The sequence below is a fragment of the Anolis carolinensis genome, chromosome 2 (genome assembly GCF_035594765.1).
Source record: "Anolis carolinensis isolate JA03-04 chromosome 2, rAnoCar3.1.pri, whole genome shotgun sequence".
Classification (NCBI taxonomy): domain Eukaryota; kingdom Metazoa; phylum Chordata; class Lepidosauria; order Squamata; family Dactyloidae; genus Anolis; species Anolis carolinensis.
The window spans coordinates 139,761,067-139,786,033 of record NC_085842.1 but is presented as its reverse complement, the minus strand read 5'-3'; the positions used below and the strand labels follow the sequence as shown (position 1 = coordinate 139,786,033).

The 24,967-nt window shown below is 41.8% G+C and overlaps 1 protein-coding gene across 4 annotated transcripts in view; it reads left to right on the top strand.

Annotated features, from left to right (window-relative positions):
* Positions 1 to 24,967, top strand: part of gas7 (growth arrest specific 7) — a 186,668-nt gene that overhangs the window by 63,742 nt on the left and 97,959 nt on the right. For 2 of the 4 annotated variants that reach the window (XR_010002895.1, XM_008104327.3), the window contains exons 1-2: positions 9,557 to 10,023; positions 23,546 to 23,666. Coding sequence is in view for 3 of the 4 variants with exons in the window: in XM_008104327.3 (XP_008102534.3) it covers positions 9,775 to 10,023; positions 23,546 to 23,666 (370 nt within the window). In the remaining variant the exon portion in view is untranslated. Of the gene's footprint in view, positions 1 to 9,556; positions 10,024 to 23,545; positions 23,667 to 24,967 lie in introns of those variants that run through there. The other 2 variants (XM_062970672.1, XM_008104328.3) reach the window with 1 other exon arrangement.

Below are 24,967 nucleotides of genomic sequence, written 5' to 3'. Positions count from 1 at the left end.
AAAAAAAAAAGGAAACGTTAGGAGCAGAGGAAATCAGTTACCCCTCCAGGTGGCCAGTTAGCCCCCAGCTGCCCAGCCATGTCTTGGGCATTTTGGCAGCCCCCGTTTGGGATCTTTTGCTGCACTTCAGCAGGAGCAGGTGTCTATAATGTACTCCGCATGTTGCTGATTTCCACCAGGTTCTGGGATACACAATGCTAGGATACACAATGCCCAGCTGCAACACATTTTTGGCTCACCTCTGATTTTTCTGGGACTTTTTAAAAGAACCGTATCATCATCTTTGATGCACATTGTAGTGCACATTGCTGGTGTTCTTCAAACTACATTATAATGTCAGTGTAGAAGGGCCCTGAGTGGACACTGCAGGGAGTTGTAGACAATCCATCTTTTTCTAGGAAGATTCCAAATGCCTGTTCATTGCTGTATGTCATTAAAAATATATATAAAGTTACATTGAATATCTAAAACATGTAATCTGGTTGTTTTCCTGACTGAAATTAATCTATTGTGTTAGTGGTGTTTAGCTAAATATTGACTCACCATTCAACAATTAATTGAATGGGTCTACTCTAGTTGAGACTAACCTACAGGATGCCAGGCAATATGGAAAATGCTGGTTATATTGCCTGTTGCAATTATCTATATCAGCTGAGTGCTTCCTCAGAGAATCCGTTTTCAGAGGACTACCATTCTTAAGAAGACCCACACCTCTTGGTTTGTTTATAAACTGCATTTTGATTCTGGCTAATTTTCAGGACCTGGGCTTGCAAATAGTACAGATTGCATTCCCTGCCCTAAGTGTACAGATGTTTCCTCTCTAGGATCCCTCTTTTCTCTTGCAGCAGCTTCCTGCAATCTGGAAATGAGAAGTGATTTCTTTTCTCTGTTGAGTAAGGCTTGAACTTTTACCATGGAAGGGCACCCTTTTCAGGATGAATCAGGAAGTCATGTGAAGCTGTTTCCGTGGGCAGCATTAATGTGAAGATTCAGCATATGCAGTGCTAGGAATCTCCATGGGTTCACTAACTGGACTTTCGGAGTTTAGCTCAGAAAAGTGGTGGGTGGCTGCATGGAATGATTTCTTAATAGAAGGGTGTGAGTGAATGGTTCTGGCTTAAGAAGTGTTGACTTTGCTAGGAGGACATGAAATTTCATGCCAAAAATCTCTGACCCAGAGTAAGGCCAGTTTTATGGAAAATGTATTTCAGAACAATATAATTTTAGTATCTAATGTCAAAATCCAAAATGTTCTTTACAGGTGTGGATTTATTTTCAGAGTGAGGGCAGAGGTTAAGGAAGAGGAAGTGAATGAGAAGTCTGGCACACTAAGGACACTTCAGACAGCCTCATAATCTGGTTCAAAGAAGTGGTGCAAATAATCGTAGGACTTTACAGCAAATCCAAACATGGTGCTGCTAGTAAATGCTCCCCCGCTATCCTGAAACCTTCATTTGTAGCAGATTTTAGGGGAAAAAATTGACCAAAATTGGCTTTTAAGCACACCTTTTTAACACTTGTTTTTCAACCGTTGTTGCAAATCAGTGCATATTTTCCTTAAATGTCATTTAAGGAAAGGACACACCCTTTTAATCATGGTTTCTTCCGCATTTTTGGGCCTGTGTAGAAGGGCCTTAAGAATAATTTGCGTGTCGGAGCAGAAAGTGTTATGGGTTCTTTCATTTTTCCTGCCGCTCTACTGGAAGTCCAAATGATACTTTTCTGGTATGTAAAGATGATTTTTATATCTTCGTACCGTTCTAAAATTATGGCAAACCTTCTGTTTTGTTGCTTTTTCTTATTGCTGTGAAGTTGATTTCAGCCTATGGCAACCCTATGAATGAAATACCTTTAAGAACCCAGCTTTTGTTCAGAATTAGCAAAGACAAGGCTGTGGATTCCTTTATTGGGTCAATCCAGTGCTAATGCAATCCAGTTCCTCTTTTTCTATTGCCTTCCCCTTTGTTGAATATTATAATCTTTTTCAGAGAGTCATTCCATCTCATGATATTGATTTTCCTATTGCCGGCTTCTGCAGATTACCTCAAATTTGGCACCATGTTTTTATTTTGAGTAATTGAATCTCACCTTTTCTCAAACAAGCTCGTTCTGGGCAGAGAAATGCATGGAATGTATCCACTTATTAGTCCTATCTGGTAAATTAATCTGAGATAGAATTACTGGCTTCATACCACCCAGGAAGCCTCAAAATAGAGAAGTAATTTTAATCTGGACTTGTCATATCAAAATCAGAAACTCTAACATACTCGCCTGTAAAGGATCATTACCTTGTCAAGGTGCTGCAGCTTGAGATTGAGCAGAACACATCATGCGACGTCTGGGGCATGGTGAATCCAAGGCTGGAGTTAAAATTGCTGGAAGAAACATTAACAACCTTAGATATGCAGATGATATCACTTTGGTGGCTGAAAGTGAGGAGGAGCTGAGGATCTTTATCACTAAGATGAAAGAAGAAAGTGCAAAAGCTGGGTTGCAGTTAAACATCTAGAAAACAAAGATTATGGCAACCAGACTGATTGATAACTGGCAAATAGAGGGGGGAAACATAGAGGCAGTGACAGACTTTGTATTTTTAGGTGCAAAAATTACTGCAGACGCAGACTGCAGTCGGGAAATCAGAAGACGTTTACTTCTTGGGAGGAGGGCATTGCCAATCTCGATAAAATAGGGAAGAGTAGAGACATCATACTGGCAACGAAGATCCGCATAGTGAAAGCAATGGTTTTCCCTGTAGTAACCTATGGATGTGAGAGCTGGACCATAAGGAAGGCTGAGCAAAGGAAGATAGATGCTTTTGAACTGTGGTGTTGGAAGAAAATTCTGAGAGTACCTTAGGCTGCAAGAAGATCCAACTAGTCCATACTCGAGGAAATAATGGCCGACAGCTCACTGAAGGGAAGGATATTAGAGGGAAAGCTGAAGTACTTTGACCATAATGAGAAGACAGAAAAGCTTGAAGAATATAATAATGGGGAAAATGGAAAAAAAGACCAAGGGCAAGATGGACAGGATCTGGTACAGCTGACTTGTGATGGTTTTAAATAATTTTTTTAATGTGAAGAGAACTGATTTTAGTGTTTATGTATATTTATAGTTTATGTTCCGGCATTGAATGTTTGCTGTATATATGTTGTGCTCCACCCAGAATCCCCTTCGGGGTGAGAAAGGCGCAATATAAATGTTTCAAATAAATAAATAAATGTTATCCTTGAAGTGACTGGCTTGACCTTGAAGGAGCTGGGGGTGGCGATGGCTAACAGGGAGCTCTAGTGTGGGCTGGTGCATGAGGCTACGAAGAGTCTGAAGCTACTGAACGAATAAACAACAAAAATCTAACGTATTACCCTCGTGAAGTACAATCCAAAGTCATACAGACTTCCAGTTTCCAATGAACAAAGTAAGGTCAGTGCTTTATTTGCAATTGTACTAGTGGCTAAATTCTCTGTTCCTGAAAATACACCCAAAACATCTCTCTCGTTCCTCTCTCCCTCCCCTCTCACTCACTCTGTCACTCAACCTTTTTATGCTTGCCAGCAAACCTGTCCCATGCTAATCTGTTTCCCAGCCAATTCATCCCACCAACTTTCTCTCTGCCAGAAAGTGCACCCCCTCACAAATCTCCATCTTGCTCTTTTCCTGTGCCAGCTTCTTCACTCTCATGTCTGTCTCTGGCAGCAAACTCGTTCCCCCTTATGTGCACCAGCAACCCCTTTAGTGCAAAATATCAGTATGTATGTTAGTAAACTGGAGAAGATCTTATGATCTGGATAAATATATAGAGGCATCTGTTTGACTTTTGTAAATGGCAGAAGGGCAATGCTAGCAGATGATGGCATACATCTTTTGAAGATGTATGAAACTGAAAACATTTTTAATAATATACCATAACCAGTGTTGTTGGTTTTTTTTATCTTGGCAGAGGACGTAGACTTGAGATCAGAGATTTTATCCCAGACACAGATGTTTATCTTTAGTTTCTGCCTTCCTTCTTTCCACTAGGTAGCGGCTGTCCATAAGAGAGGATACCCTTTTAGGAAAGAGGAAACAAACTTCTGTGTTTGGGAGCAATTTTGGAATATTCTTGAGGAAGGACCTGTGGGACTAAACATGCACCTAATATGAAAAGAGAATACTGTGATGACTCATGGGCCATGTAGTCCCGTTCCTAGCGCTGTTGAGACAGATGAAGAGGAAAACTTGGTTTTTCCACCGTTTCAGCCAGAATTGAAACTTTCCCAGCCAGAATTGGAGCCCTTGCATCTGCAGGAGGTTTGCCTTCCAGAAATCTGCCAAACAAGCCCTGAGTCAGAATCTCCCCCATTTTCTCGCCGTAGTTATTATCAACAACAAAAAGGAGTTCAACAGGCTAATCGCAGAAGCCTGAGAATCGCAGCCAGGCATTCAGCTGATTAAGACTGCTTTCATGAGAACCTTTAGGGAGTCATGCATCTGGACACAGAGATTGACTTTCGGTTCTGGTTCCCCAGAGAAGTGTTCTTTGGTGGGAAAACGAGACCCTATTTAGGTTCCTTGCCCCGTAGAAATCTTGCGGAGTCAATTCGTCAGCAACTGGAGTAGGTTGTGTGTGGACAGCGTTACTCCCGCTTCCAAGCCTTCGTTCCAGTTTCCAAGCCTTCGTTCCCGTTTCCAGCCTTGTTTTGCTCCACGGACCTTGCCTTGCTTCCTAGGACTCAGCCTTGCTTTCCAGGACCTTGCTAAGTATTTACCACGGATTTTGTCCCTGTTCCTCGTTCCTTGTTGCCTTGAATCAGGCTTTGTGTACCAAGAATCAAGCTATTTCCTCGCCTTGCCTAAGTTTCATGGACTAAAGGACCTTGTCATCTCCCCTCACTTTGCTTGGCAAAGTGAGTGTTTCGGTTACTGGATTACAACTTTGGACCTTACTATTTCATATTGGACATTGTTTTCCTGGACTATATTTGACCTTTCCTGAAAGGTCATCTTCTGAACTATATTCTACACTTATTTTTATTGCCTTTACTTATTTCCTTAATAAAGATATTAGATAGATTCTGGCCTCTGTGTATGGTTATTGGTGCTCTGCAGCCTGGGTCGTGACAAATACTAAGAGTGTTTTGCCTTAGACACCTTTTGGATGTATGCCTTTTTGTACAATGATGCAGGTGTTTTTTCATTTTTTGTGCTGTTAAATGTAGTCTACCAGAGTTAGCCAAGGTTTCAAAGTGGCCACCGTGTGGTAATCACAGGAAGTAACGTGGCTATTATATGGGTTTTTCTGTCTGTAAACAGGAGCTGTGCCCTCATGACAAAACTGGAAAGGCAATGAAATGATTCTGTATTGATTTGATTCTTGCAACATCTAGGTTACTTCTTTTGCCTAAATGTCAAAGAATGAAACAAAGTGGCATCCTGAATCTTAATGACACACATTCATACACACACACACACACACACACACACACACAATTTCCACTAAGATCAGCATATGAACTATATTTTTAAAAACTCGGCAGAATGTATTGTTGTCTTTTTTTACTTAGAGGAGCTTGTATATTACATTGAGTAACCAAAATGTAGAGATTGTCCATAATCGCCAATAAAATTTCAAAATGGCATGCATTTATGAGTGCTTGAGATTACAAATATTTTATGGCTGATTTCCCCGAGGCTGTTGCATCCATTCACTGTCCTTCCTTTGTATCTTTGAAATTCTCCAGGTGTACAAGGGATTGTCAGAATCATGTAGTTGATGGCATTTTTAAATTTTCCATAACCACTATACATCTAATGTGACTGGGATATATGTAATGTTTGGTCCTGAGAAAATGGCTGTGCAATGGCTTTTACCTTGAACATAGAATAAAACTGTCTTTTTATTGTGCCATGGGAAAGAAAGAATATACAGGGTAAAAGGATAGCATCCTAAATTTTATATGAGTTGTAAAACATAGGCATGTTCTTGTGCTTTACCAAGTTGTCTCCAAACATTTTCTCATGAAGTGTGTGTATGTGTGTTGTCAAGGCTGAAATGCTGCCTTGTGTTCTCCCGTTCTCTTGTATTAATAACCCATGCACCCAATACTCTCTTTGTTGAAAAGCATCAACACTTCACATTGAAGAGTTACAAATACCTCCAGAAGGCCAGTAGTAATACAGGGGAGATAGTTTGAGTGGCCTAAAGTGTTCTTGTCTGCCTATCCTGACCCTTCACAGGGCCGGCCCTAGGTAATTTACAAGTGTAAGCAAACAGTATTTTGGTGCCCCCCCACCCAAGCCAATCACTGAAAAAATAAAAGAGTCAATACAAAGAAACACTAATGGGGGAGGAATTAATGTTTTGAGAAAGCAGCATATTTTTTATTGCTTTAGGTTTTTCGGGCTGTAAGTTCTTCCCCAGTTTCCAACAGACCTCAACCTCTGAGGATGCCTGTCATAGATGTGGATGAAATGTCAGGAGAAAATGCCTCTGGAACATGGCCATATAGCCAGAAAAAACCTACAGCAATCCAGTGACTCTGGCCATGAAAGCCTTTAACAACACAGTATATTTTTTTCCAGACTCCAAAATAGTGATACTGCTGTGTTGTCGAATGCTTTCATGGCCGGAATCAATGGGCTGCTGTGAGTTTTCTGGGCTGTATGGCCATGTTCCAGAAGCATTTTCTCCTGACATTTCTCCTGCATGTATGACAGGCATCCTCAGAGGTTGTGAGATCTGTTGGAAACTAAGCAATTGGGGTTTATATATCCGTGGAAAGTCCAAGTTAGGAGAAAGAATGCTTGTCTGCTTGAGGGAAGTGTGAATGTTGCAATTGGCCACCTTGATTAGCATTTAATAGCCTTGCAGCTTCAAGGCCTGGCTGCTTTCTGCCTGGGGGAATCCTGTGTTAGGAGGTGATTAGCTGTCTCCGATTGTTTCATGTCTGGAATTCCCCTGTTTTTGAGTTGTTCTTAATCTACTGTCCTGATTTTAGAGTTTTTTTTAATACAGTAGAGTCTCACTTATCCAACATAAACGGGCCGGCAGAATGTTGGATAAGCAAATTTGTTGGATAATAAGGAGGCATTAAGGAAAAGCCTATTAAATATCAAATTAGGTTATGATTTTACAAATGAAGCACCCAAACATCATGTTAGACAACAAATTTGGCAGAAAAAGTAGTTCAATACACAGTAATGCTATGTAGTAATTACTGTATTTATGAATTTAGCACCAAAATATCGTGATATATTGAAAACATTGACTACAAAAATGCGTTGGATAATCCAGAACGTTGAATAAGCGAGTGTTGGATAAGTGAGACTCTACTGTACTTGTAGTTTTTAAATACTGGTAGCCTGATTTCTGCTCCTTAACAAGACTCTCTAACTGCTGCATGGGCTAGCTATCACTTTCTTCATATGTCCCTTCTATCAGCCACTTAATGGGAATAATCAGAGATCATAATGTGAACATATTGGCTATGTGGTGATAGTACCAACTGTGTTCAGATTGAGTGCAGAAAGCAATGTTCTTTCTCTCTAAATGCTTAGGAAGAAGCTATGCAACTAACATGTTTGCTCTTTTTCATGTCCCCAAATTTGAAAAATTACTGAAGGAAAGGTGCTCGTTTTTTGAGGGGCAAAAACATCCAGCAGCCCCCATGAAATAATTATTTTTCATCTTTTTGTGAGGAAAAACCCAAACTCTATGAGTCAGTGCGTGGGCATCAGCCTTGGAGCTTTTGTCCCAATTTGCAAGGATGTGTAGGAAACCCTAACAGTAGAGCATTCAGAGGCAGCTGCCTGTTTGCCTTCTTGCATGAAAGCGTTGCCAAACTGCAGCTGCTCTGGGCATGGCGTGGCACAGCAGGGCAGAGCAGTGGATGGAATGTGATAAAAGGGAAGATGGCAGACGTTGCGGCAGACCCAGAAGAAGGAGCCCAGAAGATAAGAAAGACCAGGCAGTGTGAGAGAGCAGTGCCCTTTGATAATGTTGATCAGGAAGGGATGGAGAACATACCTTCTGCTTTAGCAATTGCCCTTGGAATAATACTCCTGCTCCCCCTAGCATTGTTGTTCATTGTTGCTCCCGCTAGATATGGCCACTGAAAGCACCATCCAGGATAGGTACTGACCCCAGATCAGCTGCAGCTGCCACAATGGTGTGTGTGAAAATGAGCTGCTTTGAGTCTCCTTGTGGAAAGAAAATGCAGGGTATAAATAAACATAATGATAACAACAACAACAACAACAACAAGTACGGAGACAGATGGATTGGGAGGGCTTGCACGGTTAGTCACCCATAGACTATAATACCCTGAGGACAATACAAAGTAGAAGTGCCAGAATTGGACAGAAAGCAAGGATACCCTGAAGTGATGGGCCTTGGTTCTGTAGGCAGAGGGTGAAGAAGAGGTTACTTGAAGAGCAGCAGACTCAAACCTGTGCTTGGTGACACTAGTGGAAAGGTAATAGCAATAGTCATGGTCATTTGCCATAATAATAATAATAATAATAATAATAATAATTATTATTATTATTATTATTATTATTATATTTCTTACTGGCTTCTCCTCACAGCTCGAGGCAGGTTACAACATTGCTAAAACACATAATCAAAACACATAATCCTTTAAAAACACTTCATTAAATACACATATTAAAACATATTTCCATAAAATACATATTAAATTACACAAAACAAAAGTTAGACATCCCATCAGTTTTGATTTACATGAATACTATGAGTTAGAGTCCTCACAGAGTTCAAGCCATTTGTTGATATAGAATCACAGAGTTGGAAGAGACCACAACTGAGATCCAGTCCAACCCCCTGCCATGCAAGAATATACAATCTACCATTGACAGATGGCCATCCAGCCTCTGCTTAAAAAGCTTCCAGAGGCATCATGCTCTGAGGCATCATATCCTACCGCAGAACAGCTCTTCCCATCAGGGTTTTTTTTTCCTAATGTATGGATGGAATATTTTTTCCTTCAATTTACTCACCATTCCAGTGAATCATGTTGTTGCATGATATGTCCAAAGCATTATAGTGCCAGTTCAGTTATTTTGTGTTCTAGTGTGAGTTTGGGCTTGAGTTGTATTTAACCTTTTCTATAGAACTCTTCTCCAGCACCACAATTCAGCTGAGTTCTTCTTCTTGATGTCACCTTTCTTCACTGTCCACATTTTACAACCATTCGTAGAAATTTGAAATATGATGGCATGACTTTAGCTTTGGCTGTCAATGATATATTTTTAATCTTGAGGATCTTACCTGGTTCTTTCGTGGCTTCCCTTTTAAGTTTAAGTCTTCTTCTGGTTTTTTTAAATAATTACAACAGTCTTTGTTTTGATTTATGACTGACTTCCTTTATCATTATTATATTCATGGATAAGAACGACTTTACTATTCTGCTTCCAGAAGACAGATTCATATATGTGACAGTCCTTATATTCTTACATTAGGCATTCATTTGAATGGGTTTGCGTTTTATTTTGTAGCACCAGATTCTAACTGGATCAGTACAAAGGAATGATTTGATACAAATTCAGTGGGAAAGTTCCCCAGGGAGACATAAGGGATGCCAAAGGTCAGAGAGGCTGAGACTGAAGCAAGGAAAGCTGGACAAAGCAGCCCCTGTTTGTCCTGCCAATGCATGGAAAGTGCTTGTTCAATGGTACAGACCCTTGCTTTGTGTCCTCCATCACCTCTATCATAGACATTTGGAAGCTGGCAAGGGGGAAAAAGCCTTCCAGAAGCTTCACATCTGAAGAGCCTCCAGAATGGATCTTTTTAATTTCCAAAGAAGCCAATTGAGCAAAGGGAAGTGCCAAAGAGTGTTGACATGCAAAAGGAAGGGGGGTAGCTTTCTTCTTCTTTTTCAAATACTGAGCAATGCACTGACTCCTTACTCATATACACAAAGAGGAACACAGGCATCGGACAGTTGCACAGCTCATCTGGCAAAGAGGGCACGTCCAGCTATGGATTGTGACTGCATTTCAGCAAGAGACTTGGCAAAAGCATCCATGGTAAGATCGTACTATTCAGAGGAAAACAAGATGCCTTGAGAATTCCTTGATGTTGTGTGTCTCTGGCGATAGTTTACACCCTTCATCTCAAAGCTTAGTCATAATTATATCTTTGGCCACCTCCATTCCCTGGATTTTCTTTGATGCTGTGAGAATCTGAGAAACGCAGAAGAACCTGATTAGGTCCTGAGACTTAATGCTGTAAAATCTCTTAGTGGTTTGGCTGAAACAGACTAGAAAGGGATGAGATGTTGCTAATTGTGTTAATCATTTTTGTTTTTTAAAAACAGCACATTTAGGGAAAAAGGCGTGTTTCAAAGTGCCCAGTGCTACAGTCATTAAACTGTGATAGTGCAGCTGGCCAAGCATTGCAGAAGAGCCAAGATCTGGCATCTGAGGGAGAAAACAACAACACAGGATGTTTGCAAATAAGAGATGGAGGGGAGAGGCTAGGACTGTGTGGGACTCTTTGGCAAACCGTGACAAGCATTGAGGCCAATGTGTTTGTTAACAGGAAGCAGATGAGCACGGTTAGAGCAAAATATGTGTTTGGACTTCAGATTTTTGATTGTGGAGATTTGTCTTGGAGGGAAAGTTAATAAAACACTATTTTGCACCAACTAGGAAAGTTGGTGTTTTGAACCATGACTCGCAGGATCCTCCAGCCAAGATTTGCCATGATAGCCAGGGTTGCCTGGAAGTTATAGTTCAAAAAAGAACTTTTTTCAAGCACTACTTTTTCCCCACTGATTAGTATTGTCAGAGTAAAACCAGTTGTCGATATACCACGAGTTTCTTCCTTGTATTGTGGAGCTAATAGAAGAATTGTGTATGGGGAACACGCGATCTTACTTAGATACTATCCTTTTGACCTCACACTTTTTCCTTTTGTGAGGAAATAAAGATACTTTTTGATTGCTGCATGGAGATGTGGCTGCACGTTTCCACAGTGTGCAAGCAAGTCCCGTGTGGATCAGGGCAGTAAATCTGCAATCCATTTCTTTGCAAGCAAGATGTTTTGCATGAGGAATTTGGACACTATGGTGATGCATTACATAGTGTTCTTGTGTTTGGCTTTATGTGACTTAGAGCTTTTCTGTGTCATATTGCTATAGGCAACACCTTTTTGCCTGTGCACACATTTTTAAAAGACACTGAGCTGAAATACTTAAAATAGTTTCACAAAGAGTATGGAATGAATTCACCTGAATCTTTTGTGCCCAGATAAAGGGGGAAGGGGGAGTTGAGTGGAAAGTGTACAGGATTACACAGTAACTTACAAGCTGAAGAACAGGACAATGTCTGTGATATGGTAATGTGTGGTTTCACCATTCTTTCCAAAATCTATACAGGTCCATGTTTGTGACTCAACCATTAGAATGTTTCCAAAAATAAAGTTTATTTAAAAATTGTGTCTAAAAATCTAATTCAAATTTGTATTTCTGATTTGAAAAAATATGGCTGAGTCACACTCTCTCAGCCCCAAACAAATCTTACCAAGAAAACTCCTTGATAGGGTTGCCTTATGGTTTTCATAAGTCAGAAATGACTTGAAGGCACACAACAAAAACTTCAAAATACTATTCCTAAAGAAGCTGAATCTACAAGTGAACAAAGTTTGATTGACCCAAGCTTTGCAAGGTCTCTGAGATTGCGTTTCTCAAATAAGCACAACTTCTCAAGGTTTAGCCCTATAAACCATTTTCAAAGTCAAGGGTCTATTCTGAAATGTTTTAATATTTATATGTATTTGTAACCACAGGCAGTTTTCGTATGAAGAACTGATACATCAAGGCTTCTCAAATAGAGTAATTTCCAGATAAAATTCAATCCCAAAAAAGTTTATTTTACACCTTTAGGTGTGGCTCATAAATGACATTCTTAGAAGGAACCCTGTAATTAGGCATTGGTTTTTGTGTCTTCTCTGTTTCTTTTTTCTTTCTTTCCAGTAGCATGTAGTAAAAAAAAAAAACTAAGACAGTCTGGCAGGACATCAACACACCCATGATTTCTTTACTTTGGCCCATCCAGTAGGTGCTGTCTGTCTTTATATGTTATTATAAGGAAAGACAAGTGGCTTCTTTTGGCATCAACGACTGTATGTCACATAATTCAGAGCTGGATGATCCTTTTGTGACAATTGACTCTTCTACAATCCTCAGGGCAACCTTTTCCTGATTAAAAAAAGACAGAGTTTGAATTGCTATTACTGGAAGCCTTTGAGTAGAACAATTTAACTTTCAAATGAGTAGCAAAGTCTGCTTGTACTGCATAATATCTTTTAAAAATTCAAGAACCAGACATGGCCTTCTGCCCCTTTGTGTTTTTAGTTTTGTTTATTGGTAGTTCATGTGTCCCTCCAGAGAATCCCAGGGCATAAAAGTGGCCTTAGACCTGCTGCAATTGCTACACTAACCCTTCCCCCCTTCCAACAGTACAAACATTTTTCTGGAGTCCTTTTTGTACAGAAATCTTCTTTAAGTCTTGTTTACAGAAGTTCTGTAACAGGCTCTGAAGCTCCTAGTATTTTCTCCATACTGGTTGATGCATAGTTTAGCTGTTTGGCACATTACAGCAGCCCTCACACAGTGTTTTTGTAAAAAGCAACATATGTACAGATTGGGTCTGTTGATGCTGCATAGTTTTGCAGAAAACTTGTTTTAATTTCATGGACAGATGTACACAGACTAGTGCTAGTACAGGGTGAAAAATCACCATTACTAAGTAAATAAGGACTTTTCAACAATACTTTAAGTAGCTACTCTTGTAGTGTTGGCTGTATATTGTTTCTACTAAAGCCACATGTTGTTTTGCAGTCCCCTCTGTTCAGCATGTACAATGTAGGGATCCCAGTGCCGTGATCTTATTGCAAGTGGCTCCAGGCTCCAGAGAAAGTGTTACTCAGAACCAGGCTTCACCCCCCCCCCCCCCAAAATTCTCAGGGTGGTCCGTGAGAAGGCCTTACATTTATTATTTAAACTGTTATGTTTATTCATATCATGATCTGATCACCATTCCCAATATATCCCGTATGCATGGGGGTATTGGGATAACGATACAAAAGGTTTGCTAGGGTAAATCCTCTCTCACTCAGATGCAGCCCCCCCCCCCAATCAAAATCCTGGCTACGGGCTTGCTCAGAAAAGTTCCTATTGATTCCTTCCCAAATCTAAGCCATTCTCACATCACATGAGCTTCTCCCTTGTATATGCCCTGTGGTCCTCCACATTTGCTGGGGTTAGTGTTGCTGGACTCCACAAAAGTGGATCAATGTAAATACAAACAATTTCTTTAAGCGGAGAGAACAGCTTTCTAGGAACTGCAGGTCCTCCAGTGTCATTCTTTGATCAATGTCTGGCAGAAGTGGACAACATAGTCACACTAAAGAATTCAGATATTCCTAGAGAGAAAATGCTAATTGAATCCAGCACTAATCAAATCACAAAAGTCAAACCTGCAAATGCAGAGGGCTAACTGGAATGGAAATTCCCTGCGGGGAGGACTCTACTGTTTTTCTTTTTCTTTTTTCCTGTTGCCCTGCTATTTGCCCAGAGAGAAAATAATCCTTGTCTATCAGTTGCACTTCTCTTCTAGTCTCCTTCAGCATGTAGTTAAGGAATGCCTTCTTCCTCATTAGCTATATTAACTGGCATAAACTCCAGCCCTCACCATGCAGTGAAGCCTCTACCATTTTCTGTAGTATGGACGTACCTCAGCTAATAAATAGTGACAAAGAAGCTTCTTTTTACAAAGTCTTTTTATATCTTTCCAGCTCCACATTTTCTCTATCTAGTAGCATTAGTATTTGGAGGATAATGAAGGAAAGCTGGAGAAACACAAACTTTAGTGTCAGGTTGCAATTGCAAGTCTTCAGTAAAAGCTTGAGCTAGGTAATAATAGGATTTAATGTGTTGTCGAAGGCTTTCATGGCCGGGATCACACAACCTCTGAGGATGCCTGCCATAGATGTGGGCGAAACGTCAGGAGAGAATGCTTCTGGAACATGGCCACACAGCCCGAAAGACATACAACAACCCAATAATAGGATTCTACTTTAGCCCCAGTGGCGAAGTGCGTTAAAGCACTGAGCTGGAGACCAAAAGGTCCCAGGTTCAAACCCCGGGAGCGGCGGGAGCGGCCTCTGTTAGCTCCAGCTCCTGCCAACCTAGCAGTTCGAAAACATGCCAATGTGAGTAGATCAATAGGTACCGCTCCGGCGGGAAGCTAATGGTACTCCATGCAGTCATGCTGGCCACATGACTTTGGAGATGTCTATGGACAATGCCGGCTCTTTGGCTTAGAAATGGAGATGAGCACCAACCCCCAGAGTCAGACATGACTGGACTTAACGTCAGGGGAAACCTTTACCTTTTACTTTAGCTGATCTGGCGGTAGTGGTCTGTGCTTGCCTACAACAGGCAAAGTTAACAGCAGCTGTTTCCATAATTCCTTATGAAGCATGCTGAACAACAAAAACAGACAGAAAAGGAGGAAAGAGATAAGCTTTCTGTGATCAGATCCTCTATAGCTGATCTCAAAGTTATGTGTATCCAAATATAATCTAGCCAAGTAACGTGATCTCCTACAGTTTTAAAGTAAAAAAGAGCCACGAATTGGGCATGGAAGCATGTACGTAGCCAGCGCAGTTGATACAGAATTGGAATGGCATGCTTCAAATGCTTAACTTAAGCCTAGTTTAAAGCTACCTTACCAAAGAATGCACCTTATCGCCTGATAAACAGGAGGCAGACTATTGAAAGAATTGTCCTGAGGGTAATGCTGTACCAAATGTTTATGAAGCTTTATTTTCTCTCTGCTGGGAACTGCCTACAGAAATCTCCTTCCACCCCCTCATCTTGCTGTTGATTCTTGTGCTACATACCTGACACCTGGGGAAGGTTTTTGGTGAAATGTGGTTTTGGTGACAGAGCTATTCGGCATAGCTTGCTGATTCTGGAGTTTGGGTGTTTGGTATGTAACAAGTAATGTCTTCATCTTGTGTCTTCATGCCACAGACCTCAAGTGGTTGACATGGATATGTGCCCAGCCCTTAATCTCCTTGGGAAAAACTAACCCTAGGGAAGAAAATGGTTCCTTTTAACTCTTAGCCCCACTGAAAACAAGATAATATATTCCAGGATAATAAACTCCTACATTGTGGGAAAAGATTCCTGAAGATACTGGATAATGCAGGTGAAATATTTCTGCTACCAGCTCTTATTGTCTGTTGAGATAGTAGAAATCGTATAGACTGAACAGTATATAAAGTGTTGTGTTTATCAGATTGCTTAAAGCAATAGTACTTAATCTGTGGTCCCATAGATTGTTTTGGACTCTGGCTTCCATAATTCCCTTTATTGGTGGCTAAGATGACTAGAGCTTGTGGGACTTGAGCCACCTGGAAGACCAAAGTTTGAGAGGCAGTGGCTTAAATAACTGAATGGAAGTAGCTGAGACTGAAGAGCACATGCATTTTGTACCTCATGCAATTTGTTTTTGGCTGAACATACTGGGAAAGGCTAGAGCAGGGTTCATCAAACTTTTTAAGCAGAGGGCCAGTTCACAGTGCCCCAGAATATTGCGGGGATGGACTATAGTTTGAAAAAGCATGAACAAATTACTATGCACACTGCACATGTCTTATTTGTAGTGCAAATAAACATGAAAGAAGAATACAATATTTAAAATGAAGAATCATTGTGACCAACATAAACTTACCAGTATTTCAATGGGAAGTGTGGGCCTGCTTTTATCTGTCTTGCTAATTAAGATCGTCGTTGTTGTGTACCTTCAAGACGTTTCAGACTAAGTGTGACTCTAAATCTAATGTTTAGGGTGGGGGCCAGGTAAACGACCTTAAAAGGCCACATTTGACCCACAGACCTTCATTGGGGGACCCTTAGGCTAGAGTCTGTCTTTTCTTATCCTTTCTCTCCTCCTTAGTTAATACTGTTGCAGACTGATTCTGCACTTTGACTTAAATTTTCAGCAACTGAGTACAAAGGGATAAACTGGTAGGAAAAGGGGAAAAAAAGAACATTTTAAAAGCAGTTGAGAAAGTGGGATGATAGAGGATTAAGTTGGACAGACTCTGCCAAACTGGGAATTTGTAGGGTTGACTGCTCTTGGTGTAAAGTACTACTTCTATTCCAGTATGGTTGGGAAGTACTAAACATTGGATTACTCAAATAATAGCAGTCTTGGTCCATAATGGCAAGCCAGATACTATGTGTGGTTGTGTGTGTTTATGTGAGAGCTGGGATGAATTTGTCTTGTAATCTTTTCATCTCTCTTCTTAGTGCAATGTTACAGAGTCCTTAACCAGGATACTTTCTCATTTCTGAGGAGTGTCATCTGGCATCCTTGCCCATTTCATTTTCTGCCAACTAGTATGAACCTCTAGCTCAGAGGTGGGAATCATGCAACTCTCCTGATATTCTTGCTGCAGTTCCCAGCAGTGTTGTTCAGCCAGCATTGCTGGGAGTTGCTGTCCAACCACACAGAGAGACCCACATAATTCCAACCCATAAGCTAACTCAAGCAGATTCTACTTGATATGAAGAAATTTAATCTTTCCAAAAAAGAGGCTGCTTCCCGAAGAGATGGGAAAAGAAGAGCTCCTTTTTTATCAGAGCTCTACAGAGAAGGCTCAGACAATGGAACGTAGCCTTGGTCACAGTGACCTACTGGAATGCTTTCTAAATGCCAGACTCAGGTGTGGAATCTCAAATACCTGGCACTGGAACAGCAACATTGTGCACAGGGCTGTGTGTGGTGCATACTTTCACAATGAGTAATTCTATTATGCTACTTTGGTAATGAGACTGAAGGGGCCTTGGTGTTACATTTTTGTTACACCATTGTTGGCCTACTGCTGTGTGCAGCTTCTCTCCCTAGTGCATACTGTAGTAAGCAGGACTGTATTATAGCATACGTCATCAGGGAAGAGCTAATTCTCAGGTTTCCAATTGTGTGTACATGGCCAAATTCTATTCATGTACAGCTGCTCCTCACCCTCTTGGTTCTTTGCCCAGACATCTTTGCAACTTACTTTTTCTAGCTACGGAAGTTGCATTAGGAGGCCATAGGATGTTGAGATATAAATTAATTAGACTGCCTCCTCCACTTGGTTTTTTTAAAAGATAAGGCAATGCCTCTGATCTGGTTTGCTTTTCATGGCATGCTGTACCCATTTGGACAGACTGGATAAAAGGTTTGTGTGTAATTACAAATCTGGGACAAGATGTTTGCTGTGGTTCTCAACTGGGTTATTCATTTCAACTCTTTTTATATGTGGTCTCTTTGGCACAATCAGTAGCTCACCTAATTGTAGTGGCCTCTTCACCACAATGAGTCCTGTAGTTTCCTATCCCTTTGTTGATGTTCGATGTTTTACCATTATGTTCCCACATGGGGAGCTGAAGCTGATGGAAGGAACTGACCAACACTCTCCGGATTCGAACCACTGACCTCTTGGTCAGCCATCCTGCTAGCACAAGGATTTAACCCATTTCCTCACCAGTGGCTCCATCTATTAGAGATAATACTCTAAGAACAGGGACACCGTATAGCTTAATAAGCTCAAGAGCCCATCATAAGCTCAAGGGGCTCTTTTACATGGACAACTTAAGTTGATTTAGGACCAGTTTGGCAGTGTCTGGTTTCACGAAGCACCTGACCAGACTAACATTTCTGGAACATGTTTGAGATCAGGACCATGATTACATTAACCACAGAAGGTGTCCTTGAACAACTGCTGGAGGATACTTTCCCCCCTCCATTTCCTTACTGAGATGCACTCCAATGCTGTGGAGGGATATGAGGTGGGAGTTAAAGGGAAAATGACAGCAGTGGAGATAATTACCTGTTCCCCTTAACCCATGTTACAAATTTTAGAAAGTGCAATAATGCAGATGGGTGTCTCACTTCAACGTGGTTTATATTTGAGGCTCACTGGAGCACATTAAGAGACTTACTTTGAACTTTGCTTGATACACTTTATTCTCCTTGAACTCTGCTGCAGCTCACTTTGATGGCATGTGTTTTGTAGCAGACAGTTTGAAACCAGCTAGTTAGTTTCAAGCTGCATTACATGATCACTGTAGATGTGTCCTAGGTTTCTAGAGTCTCCTGGCTAGACCAAGGGTTCAGAGGATAACCTTGAACTGAAGCTTGACTATGTTTTCCAAGCTTCTATTCCAGCAGAAGCCTAGCCACTTTTGACTTTTCCCCCTCCAATTAAACATCCGTGTTCCCGGGGTGGTTCCACTATTAGGTGAAGTAGGCGGTTGCTGAAGGTGCCAACCCCCTAGGGGGCGCATAGGGGCCTGGCCTCCATGGCGGCCGGGCCACCATAGCAGTTAAAAGTAGCACCGAGGTGCCTTCACTTTAAAGCAGAGGTGCAGAGTCACTTCCTTCAAGTGCTACCTAAGCTTTGGTGGTGACTCCAGTTCCCACCAACCCCGAGCATCAGCCAAAGCAGTGAGGCTGTTGGGAGTTGAAGTCTCCTTCCTGGGGCCGTGGCCTGAGGAAGAGGCCACTCAAATTCGGGTGTAGTGGCTGCAGCTTGCTCCCAGCTCTGGCGAGGAATGGAGGGCAGCGGCGTGGAAAGTGGGGGCCAGGGCAACGGGGGGCCTATGGAGTGGCCAAGGCAGGCAGCCCCTCTGACCTGTGGCGCTTCCTGCAGCAGCTTCAAGTCCTCGCCCAACTCCTCAGCGCCGTAAGTCAGGACTCAGGGTGGGCGGGGGGTTCGGGAGGGGGTTGAAGGAGCTCTCCGAGCGCTCCTGGGGAGGGCTGAGGTGCAGCCTTCTGATTAGTTGCTTCAGATACCTGGACTTGAGGGAGGGGGTCACTGGCCTGAGGACTTTCTGAAACTCCCAGAATTTTATAGCATTGAGTCATGGCAGTTAAAAGTGCTGCCAAGTTGCATTTGTTTACTTTACAGCAGGCATCGGCAAACTTCTGCCCTCTGGTTGTTTTGGACTTCAACTCCCATAATTCCTAACAGTGAGGGGCAACCATGAAAACTATTTGCTCAACTATCTATGGCAGGCATGGGGCAAACTTTGGCCCTCCGGGTGTTTGGACTGCAACTCCCACAATTCCTAACAGCCGGTAGGTTGTTAGGAATTGTGAGAGTTGGAGTCCAAAACACCCGGAGGGCCAAAGTTTGCCTCATGCCTAATCTAAGGCAAACAATTGGCTTAATAAAGCATACTGAGTTCAAGTTAACTAGCAAAGAAAGTGGGATGATGGTCATATGGGGAGTCAAGGCTCTTCTGGACTCTTAAACACGCTTCGTGTATTCCAAGTAGACTGAAACATACTTGTGGATTATCTGCCTTGATAATCTGGGTTATATGGCTGTGTGGAAGGACCCTCAGGACTCTTCCACACAACCATATAACCCAGAATATCAAGGCAGAATAACCCACAATATCTGCTTTGAATTGGATTATCTGAGTCCACACTGCCCACACATCCCAGTTCAATGTTTCGTGTTAAATTCACAAATATAGTAATTCCTACATAATATTACCATGTATTGAACTGCTTTTTCTGTTGATTTGTTGTAAAACATGATGTTTTGGTGCTTAATTCATCATCATCATCATCATCATCATTTAATTACTTATTAATCGCCCTCCATCCAAGATGCTCTAGGCGATTTACAAGATAAAATTGTAAAAGATAAAAATACATACATAAAAATATTGATAAAATTAACATAGATCAAAAGCTCTAGTAAAAAGCCAGGTCTTGAGTGCTAGGGTAAAAGGCCCTAACTCACGCATGGCTCTCATATAGGGCGGCAAGGCATTCCTTAAGGCAGGGGCAGAAATAGAAAAAGCTCTGCGTCTGGTCCTTTCCAAGTGCACTTCTCTAGGACCCGGTATATAAAGTAAGTCGCATTGGGATGGTCGTTGCGACCTCCGATGATGGGAGAAGGAGAGACAGTCCCTAAGGTACGATGGGCTCTGGCCGTAAAGAATTTTAAAGGTCAGAACTAGCATCTTATATAGACCACGGTAATCAGTTGGAAGCCAATGCAGATGCTGCAGCACTGGTGTTATATGGCATTTCATGGGTGTTCTTGTGAGTAGCCTGGCTGCCGCATTCTGAACAATACAGAGCTTTTGGGTCGTGGACATCGGAAGGCCAACATACAGGGCGTTGCAATAGTCCAGCCTAGACGTGTTCGTGGCATGGATGACTGTTGCCAGAGCCTCATCAGATAGATAGGGTGCCAGTTGCCTCGCTTGTTGTAGATAGAAAAAGGCCTGTTTGCTAGCAGCAGCGACCTGAGCTTCCATTGTCAGCTGCGAATCCAAAACGACACCCAGGCTCTTAACAGTAGGCGAAGGAGATAGGGCAGTACCATCGAAGGTGGGTAGCAAATGGGTCAGACCAGTCGAGCGGCCATGCCAAAGAATCTCAGTCTTCGCCGGGTTCACCTTCAGTCTACTAGCACGTAGCCAGTTTGACAGAGCCTCCAGACATAAGGTGAAATTGTCTTGGTATTGACGTTGCTCCAGGCTCCAAGCGCATAAGGAGTTGGGTGTCGTTTGCATATTGATAACCTAAGAATGGAAGGTTAGAGATTGGACAATAATTGGCAATGGTCATGGGATCCAAGCTAGGCTTCTTTAGCAAGGGACGAACCCTTGCCTCTTTTAGGTTGTCCAGGAAGACCCCTTGTTCAAGAGAGCCATTGATTATATTACTCAACGGATTGAGTAGACCTTCCAGGCAGCTCTTCACCAACCAAGAGGGGCACGGATCAAGGGAACAGGTGGTTGGTTTTGCAACAACCAGGATTCTAGCGACATCTTCCCTGTCAAGCAGAGTAAATCAGTCAAAGATAGGCCCACTAAGTGGCCACAAAGTCTCAAGCTCTCTCAAGGTATCAACTGTAGGGGGCAGTTCCTGCCAAAGCATGGTGATTTTATCAGTGAAAAACTTCTGGAATGCCACTGCTGTGAGAGCCGTGGTTGCTGGGTTTTGGACAAAGGGAGCCGGAGTGGTCAGAGCATGAACGATTTTGAATACTTGTGCTGGGCGTGATCTAGCAGAGGCTATTAAGGAGGAATTGTAAGATTTTTTAGCGTCCTTAATGGCTGATTCGTAGGACCTGCGAAAAGCCTTGAAAGCGGACAGTGACACCTCGTCGGGTTTTCGTCACCACCGATGTTCCAGCCGCTTCGTGCTTGCTTCATTGTCCATAGCTCATTAGTGTACCAGGGGGAGCCATTCCTGTGAGGGCGAAGGAGGCATCTGGGGGCAATCTCATCCAAGGCAGCCAACAAACTTATGTTCCAGTTGTCGACTAGCTCATTGAGAGTGGCGCAAACAGTTCCCAGGCCCTTAAGGGCATTCAAGAACCTGTTAGGATGATCCAACCTATGTTTTCTGTTGTTTTTTTTTTTGTCTGTTATGTTTTCGGCACAATGATATGTCTGTAAGTCATTCACTTATGTTGTATGTTTGATTATCTGTTTGTTTTTTCTTTGTTTTTTCTTTTTAATAATAAACTTCAATAAAAATTTATATATATAAAAAAAGAACCTAGTAGGTTCCATGAGTCTCCTGGACCGAGTAAAGATTGGTTTGGCAAGATTGAGAGGAGGAGATGGAATCTCAATCCGGGCCTTCAGGGCAGCGTGATCAGACCAGGGAACAAAAATTACCGCAGATAGAGATGTTTGTACTCCGATATTAAAAATCAAGTCTAGAGTGTGACCAGCCCGATGAGTAGGGCGAGTCTTGAGTAATGAGAGCCCCAAAGCTTCAAAGGTTGGTACTAGGTCCTTAGTCACTGATGAAGATGACAGTGCCTCGACATGTACATTAAAGTCGCCCAGAACAATAAGTCTGGGGAACTTCAGGACCCAGTCCGCCACAAGATCTAATAAATTAAGCAAACTCTCTCCCGGAGACCCAGGCGTGCAGTAAACTACAAGAATGGCTAGGGATTCCCTACTAGCCAAGACCGCACCAACACACTCAATACCGGCTATCTTTGGAGTTGGAATAACTTTGATGGTAAAATAATCACGGGCGAGTATTGCTACCCCTCCACCCGGTCCTACACTCCGTGGCTGTTGAAATATCTGGAAGCCTGGAGGTGTCAATCCATGTGAGGGAATGTTATCACCCTCACGGATCCAGGTCTCTGTAATACAAACCAGGTCCGCTGCTTGATCAAGAATAAAGTCTGAAAGGGTAGCAGTTTGGTTAACAATAGACCTAGCATTGAATAGTAGCAGGGACAGGAGGGGCGTTGGTAGCACCTTCTTGGCTGTATGCCTAGGGATGGAACGCAAGTTGGAAAGAGAACGAGTTTCCAATCGACTCGACCTCACTCTGGCACTTGACCTAGGACCACTGTTATCACACTTGGGAATATCACGTAGGACAGATGAAGGCAGAATCTGTCGCTGACTTTGTCTCTTTTTAGAGACCAGCATGCTATCATTCGCATACTGATGATTGGAATCCCCCTCCCAAATTTGCATTCCATGCTAACGCCTGCTGTGTGTCCAGCATTTGGCCCGCTATCTGAAAAAGGGACGGAGCAAGATCAGACAGAGGGAGTTTTTGAGTAGAGTTTTCTAAGTAGACTGGAGCAGGCCTAAAGGACAGCTCTCCCGGCTGTCGATTTGTAAAATCATGATGTAATTTGATGTTTAATAGGCTTTTCCTTAATCCCTCCTTATTATCCAACATTTTCGCTTATCCAATGCTTTTATTTTTCAGTGGGGGGGGGCACCAAAATTCTGTTTGCTTACACTTGAAAATTACCTAGGGCCAGCCCTGCCATGTTCAGAAACTGAATGCTACACGGTGGTCCCTGTGTAGGTGTTCTGTTTAGGGTGGAATATTTGGCTGTCTTAAGAAAGCACACCATAACACATTTTGGAAACCACTTTTCCAGAGGCTAAAAAGCATCAATTTTTCTACCTGCCAGAAGCAACTTACTTGCTCAATATAGATATAACTGCTGATAACCGATTCCTACTAGTGTATTATTAGATTGTGAAAAATCTTTATAGCCTTGTGGTTCTTACATTTGCTAGTAATTTTTATCAGGCTTGTGCTTAGCATTTTTTATGATAGTGATGAAATCATTGGTGGTACAGAAGCCTAGAATGGATGCAGAATTTCTTTTATAATGATTTGTCCTTGAAGGCAGAGAGTACAAAGTGTTTCTCTTTCCCCAAAATCATATGTAGTAACATGCTAGATTGCAAAAGTTGCAGTACAGGATTCACAGCATTCCACTTTCTTCCCTGCCCTAAAGAGAGTGTCTGTGTTTTGTAGATGATAGCCTGAATGCATTTCCCAGGCTGAAGATGGCACGATAATTGGAGTGTTTGGGTTTTTAGCAAGGTTTACCTCTTGGATTCCTATATCAGACTCCCAAGGAGGCCACATAATTTCATGCTATACCTGTTTTATTGAATCTTTTTAACAGTCTCTGAAAACATGTTTAACAGGCTTGTTCTGTCATTTCTGTTAACAGAAACCTAGGAAGATTATTTCACAAGGAGGAGAAGACTCTCAAAATGGCCACCTCCCACCTGGTTGGCAAAGTTACATGTCTCCCCAGGGCCGAAGGTACTACGTGAACACTTTTACCAATGGTAAGCATAGTTGATGTGGTTCTTTTATCCATTTGGAAGTGTGTGCTTTTCCTGGTGTCCCTTAAAAATAGATGTAAATTACAATTTCTCAGTGATAAATCCCAAAATAATATTGCTGTCAAATAAAAATTTGAAAAGTAAAGAACCATATAAAATGCAACTCATAAATCAGTTGAACTACTTAACTTTAGCTTGGAAAAATAAACAGTCTAATTATTTCTTTCCCAAAGGCTTCCTACACCTCACCTTGCCCATTCTGGAAAGGACATCCCTTCCCAACTTCGTAACCTGGGGAATATAGACTAGCAAACACTATGTTTCTTTCATTAGGTCCTGCTGCAAGCCTTGTTTTTTGTCCTAATCCTGTCAAAAGATAGGGCCATGTGAGGTTTCTCTTGCATGGTTTCCGCTATAACTTCCTCATAGTATGATTTTTGTTTTTTGGAAATGAGAAATTCAGGCCTATCAAGAGGTGATAATGGTGGTAGTTCATGAGTTATTTCAAGTTCACCCCAGCTTGCTGTACTAAGTGATCTCAAGGACAGGCTTATATTTTTAGTTTGTTCCTTTTTGATTCTGTGCCCCATTCCTGAGTAAAACTCCAAATAACATTCTAACTAAATTACCATGAAAACATCAATCAGTATAATTAAAGCTGTGTATTCTTAGAGCATAAAATAATCCAAATTTTGTGCCAGTGTAACCAGAGTGTGCCATGTGTTTAAGTGGCCTGTCAAACAGTTTGACGTCTTTTCAGTTGCTCATTCTGATTCCAGCCCATTTCATGCTTGGATTTCTTGGATTTCCACTTTGCTCTCAAGTGGCCAGTCTTAAATTGGATTCCATGGAACAAAAAGTTCAGTTTTATTCAGGAGGATAACCCCAGGGAGTGTACATTCTTAAAAGTTCAGAAAGTTCTAAGCAAAATGAACATCAGCTTGAAACAGCAGCTGCTTTATTGCTGGTAAGTCAGCACATGAAGCTGTACTTGGTCGGTTATTGAACTATGGTGGGCAGAACTTAAAAGCTTGCTGCCATTGTGCTAGTTTTTATAAGTCCCTTCTTTGGGTTAGAGTTCATCTGTGTCCACTTGCCTTAGTTCTTCACAAGCACAGAGTCAAATGTGTTACCAAAATGATGATGGTTCATTTGCAGAGGATGGGGAAAAACTGGGGTCTTATTTGCTATAGAAATCAAGGCAGAGAACTAAACAAAAGGACAAGAGCAAAAATGAGGCATGCACATTTTAAAGTAGTATATATTATTGCAGCTGTAGTCATGGTGCTAAAGCACTGTTGTTG